General features: G+C 36.1%; 1 protein-coding gene across 1 annotated transcript in view; it reads left to right on the forward strand.

The window, feature by feature from the left end:
• The window catches only part of LOC137636216 (uncharacterized), a 6,494-nt gene that overhangs the window by 1,380 nt on the left and 114 nt on the right, over nucleotides 1–5,000 (forward strand). Inside the window, exons 1-2 of the mRNA XM_068368654.1 lie at nucleotides 1–4,467; nucleotides 4,658–5,000. The exon at nucleotides 1–4,467 is cut by the window's left edge and continues 1,380 nt beyond it; the exon at nucleotides 4,658–5,000 is cut by the window's right edge and continues 114 nt beyond it. Coding sequence (XP_068224755.1) covers nucleotides 37–4,230 — 4,194 coding nt within the window. The 5' untranslated portion in view covers nucleotides 1–36 and the 3' untranslated portion in view covers nucleotides 4,231–4,467; nucleotides 4,658–5,000. The remainder of the gene's footprint in view (nucleotides 4,468–4,657) is intronic.

Raw genomic sequence — 5,000 nt, forward strand, 5'->3', positions numbered from 1 at the left:
GTTTGTAGGCAATGGTTAAAAACTGGATAATTTAAAATGGAATTTTATAAATTCTGGAAGGATGAAGGTTTGTCCATGGGTCTCTCGGATGAAGCTCTTTTGAACTTTATAGAGAAGAAAATCAAAGATAGTGATGAGCGTGATAGAAGACATGCTGAAAGAGAAGAAAGGGCTTTGATGATTAAATACCAAGAAAATGAAAAGCAGAGGGAAGAAAATGAAAAGCAGAGGGCACATGAACTTGAATTGCAAAAGATCAGAGGAGCAACATCTAACCCTAGCCATGTAACAGTTGCTGTGGATACTACTAGACCTCTTCCATTTTGTGATACTGATGATATCACCGCCTACCTAGTAAGGTTTGAAAAGGTAGCAGTTTCTCTAAACTGGGAGCGGAACTCTTGGCCAGTTCAGTTGGCATCACTTTTAAGAGGTAAGGCATTAGATATCTACACGTCGCTCTCAGATGATGTTACTAGTGACTATGCATCATTGAAGGAAGCTCTTTTGAAAGGATTCAAGAAGACTAGTGACTGGTACAGGACAGCGTTTAAAACTGCAAAAATGGATTCCAAGAGCACATATGAACAATATTTGAATATGTTATTTCGAAATTTTGACTTATGGATAAATAGTCTTAGTGTAACGAAAGACTACGAAGTTTTGAGAAACATTATAGTCTGTGATCAGTTCATGTCTACTTTACCTAAGGAAATGCGTCTTTTTCTTAAGGAGCGTAAACCTAGAACTCCAGAGGATTATTCATCATTGGCAGACACATATGCTTCAGCACACAAATGTTATCCTAAAGATGAGCAGAAGTCCTTTAGGCATAATGCGAATTTATCTAGTTCCAGTGACAAGATCAGTGCGAGTGAGAAACCAGAGAAAACTAGTTCGTCACGTCCTGGTAAGATTGCATGTTACGGTTGTGGTCAGAGTGGACATATTTCGAGAAACTGTCCTAACAAGGTACCCAAAAAGAAATCTGAATCTTCTCTTGAGATAGGTCAAGTTCTGGATAACACTGGAGTATGTGGACCTATGGTATGTGGAACAGTGAATGGTGTTACAGTATCTACAATACTTAGAGATACAGGTTGTACAGGAGTAGTGGTATCAGAGGATTTGATTCCTGATCCTGGAACAAATTGTTCATATTCTACTCTTATTGATTATTTGGGCAGGAAGGACAGATTCCCTATTGTCAAGATTTATTTGAAATGTAATCTCTTTACAGGTTGGGTTAATGCTGTTCGGGCTCCAATAAAGTACTGTACTGTCTTATTAGGCAATATTCCAGGTGTACAGGACCATAATTTGTTTCCTCTGAAAAATACGGATTCTTCCATTGACGTAAATGCCGTAACAAGAGCACAGGTAAAAAGGAGAAATATTGTTCACCCTCTTGCTTTACCAGAACCATTTGATATATCCATTGATCATGAATCTTTTCTTAGAGAACAGCAGAATTGTAAAGCTTTGAAATATGCAAGAGAAATGAGTCAGTCTGGAGATGTCAAACGTTGCAAGAATGGTTTGCAGTACGAGTTCGTGATGAGAAATGGACTTCTCTACAGGAAAATACAGAAATGTAAAAAGCCTCAGTTACTGGGAAAGGAACAGTTGGTTGTACCAGTTAAATGCATAAAATTAGTTTTGCGCCTTGCACATGATATTCCGGTAAGTGGACATTTTTCTCATAGGAAAACCTTTAATAAGATTAATGAAATTTTCTGGTGGCAGGGTATGACGTCTGACATATATAAATATTGCAAATCTTGTGATGTATGCCAAAAATCTTCCCTTGTTGGAAAAGTAAAGAAGGCTCAGATGGTTAAATTACCAGTGATCTCTACGCCATTTTATAGAGTTGCTATTGACTTAGTGGGCCCGATTTCTCCTCCTAGTGAAGCAGGGCATAGATATATTTTGACTATGGTAGATTATGCTTCAAGCTTCCCGGAAGCAGTTGCTTTGAAGAACATAACATCTGAAGACATTGCAGAAGCCTTAATATCTATTTTTTCCAGAGTGGGAGTGCCGAAGGAAATTCTTTCTGACAGAGGACCACAATTTCGATCAGAACTTATGTTGCAAGTACACAAGTTATTAGGAGTGAAACCTCTTTTCAGTACCCCCTATCATCCTGCTGCCAATGGAAGAATAGAAAGGCAACACCAGATTTTAAAGAGTATATTGAAGAAAATATGTGAGTTAAAACATAATCAGTGGCATCGTTTCCTTCCAGCAGCACTGTTCGCCATGAGGGAAATCCCAAGTGATACAACAGGTTTCTCACCATTTGAGATTTTATATGGCCGTCAAGTGAGAGGTCCCTTGACAATATTGAAGGAACTATGGACAAATTCGGATATGTCTGCAGGGGAAACTGATCTTTATTCTTTTGTTTTGGAACTACGTGAAAAGTTGTCCGATGTTTCTGATTTGGCTGTTCAAAACATGAATATATCTTCCAGTACATATAAGTCTTATTTTGATTTGAAGAGTAGTAAGCGCCGATTTAAAGCTGATGATGAAGTACTTTTGCTTATTCCAGAAAAACAAGGTAAATTGCAGTTCTCATGGAGAGGTCCATACAAGATAATTGATAAGCATGGTCCAGTTGACTACTGGGTGAACGTAGAAGGTAAGAAGAGACTGTATCATATCAATCTTATGAAGAAATATTACCGTAGAGAGAATGTTAGTATGTTACATGTAGCAGATGAAGATATGACTGGAATGATAAACACTGTTCATGTTAACAAAGTTGCTGTTATTAATGCCGATGAGGATGATTATCTGAAAATTGAAACTGTGGATACCAATCAGAGTACGTGCAACATAAACCCTAATCTTTCAGATGTACAGAAAAATGATCTTCGTAACTTATGTCAGAAGTACAAACATGTATTTTCAGATAAACCAGGTAAAACTTCTTTACAAGAGCATAATATTAAGATTAAGACTACTGAAACCTTTGTTCGTAAGTATTATCCAATTCCAGCTCATTTAACTAAGGATTTCGATGACGAAGTACAAAGTTTGCTTGATCTTGGAATAATAGAGCAATCATCTTCTAATTATTCATCTCCTGCATTGCTCGTCAAAAAGAAAGAAGGTAACTACAGATTGGTTGTTGATTTTAGAACTTTAAATGCAATTACAGATTTTGATTGTGAGCCCATGCCAAGCTTTGAGCAAGATCTTCATAAGTTTGCAGATTTTATGTACATTACAGAACTTGATATCTGCAAAGCATATCATCAGATTCCTCTAACACCAGAACGTCGCAAGTATACAGCTTTTTCAACTAATCTTGGACTAATGCAATATGTAAGATTACCTTTTGGCCTTAGCACAGCTTGTGCTACGTATATTAGATTAATGAGGCAAGTATTGAAAGGTCTTTCTTTTGTAGTTTGCTATTTTGATAATATCTTTATTGTATCCAAAGACTGGAAAATTCATATGGCAGATTTGGAAACAGTCATATTGCGACTGCAAGAAGCAGGATTAACTGCTAAACCAGGAAAGTGTTTCCTCGGTTATGAAGAGATACAATATTTAGGATATGTAATCAACAAAAGGGGTATTTTTCCTCAACAGGATAAAATTGGAGCTATTTTGGATATGCCTGCTCCCACTACCAAGAAACAGTTACGAAGCTTTATTGGATCTGTAAATTTTTATGGTAGATTTATTCCAAATTTGTCAGATAAACTAATTCATCTTACGAAGTTTTTGAAGAAGGGTAGTTCAGAAAAATTTAATTTTGATGAAGATGCATTGTGCAAATTTAATGAACTGAAATCTTGTCTAACTTCTCCTCCGATTCTTCAGGTGCCTGATCTAAATAACATTTTCTGTTTAAGAACGGATGCATCGTCTACAGGTCTAGGAGCAGTTTTGCTGCAGTATATAGACGGTGAACCTTATCCAGTAGCATTCGCAAGCAAGAAACTTCTTCCCCCCGAGACTCGATATGCAGCTATCGAGCGAGAATGCTTGGCCATAGTATGGGGAATAAAGAAGTTTGAGTACTACTTAATGGGGAGAAAATTCCTCTTGGAAAGTGATCATAAGCCACTCATGTATTTAGAGACTTCAAAGTCTAGTAATGATAGACTAATGCGTTGGTCTTTGGCATTACAAGTTTATTCTTTCTCTGTTGTTCATGTGAAGGGTACCAATAATATATTTGCTGATTTGTTAAGTAGAGGTTAAGGTATTTTGTCTTTTCTATGAAATTCCATGTTATTTACCTTTTATATATAAAAGGCTTAATGGGGGGTTTTGTAAGGGAATTTCATGTTAGTAACGCCATCTATTGAGTGGTTTTTTAGTTACCGCATTTTCGAAGTTTCTGTTTATGATTTTATCCTTGTATTTTCAGTTTCATAATAGACTTTGAAAGATAAATTTTTATTTTCTTTAGTCACGTTATAATCACCTAGCCGTGCAGTAAGTGTATTAACTGCTTGTGTTTATATGGAATATTGTTATCAGTTTTGTGAAATGTGTTAATCTTTAAAATTTTTGTCTTTAAAAGTGTATCTAAAATTGTTTAAGTGCATATTTAATTAAGTCTTTACGAATTGTTATTAATCATAAGTGTTGTTAAATTTCACAAGTTATGTTCTTTCGTTTTCAGCTAGGGTAATCCTCGACCCTTGGGGAAACAGTGCACGACCTTAAGCAATCCCGAACCAAGAGATGCACTTTTTATAAATGCTCGAACTATAATCACAGGTTCCCGCTGTTATATCAAAGCATACGTTATATAGGTGACTCTGAATCCGAAATCCAAATTGGTGTTATTTAACGTATGATAAATGTCAGAGACCCATGAACAGTGGCTTGTGTTATGTTCTGTGTTGTAAGGGTTATTTTTCTCGAGCAATTGTTGAGGTATTTATTCGTAACAAGACCTTTGGTGATTTATTATTTTTGTAATGGATGTTAAAAGGGTGTCAGACAGATAAGTTAATTAATGG

The sequence above is a fragment of the Palaemon carinicauda genome, unplaced genomic scaffold (genome assembly GCF_036898095.1).
Source record: "Palaemon carinicauda isolate YSFRI2023 unplaced genomic scaffold, ASM3689809v2 scaffold2522, whole genome shotgun sequence".
Taxonomy (NCBI): Eukaryota; Metazoa; Arthropoda; class Malacostraca; order Decapoda; family Palaemonidae; genus Palaemon; species Palaemon carinicauda.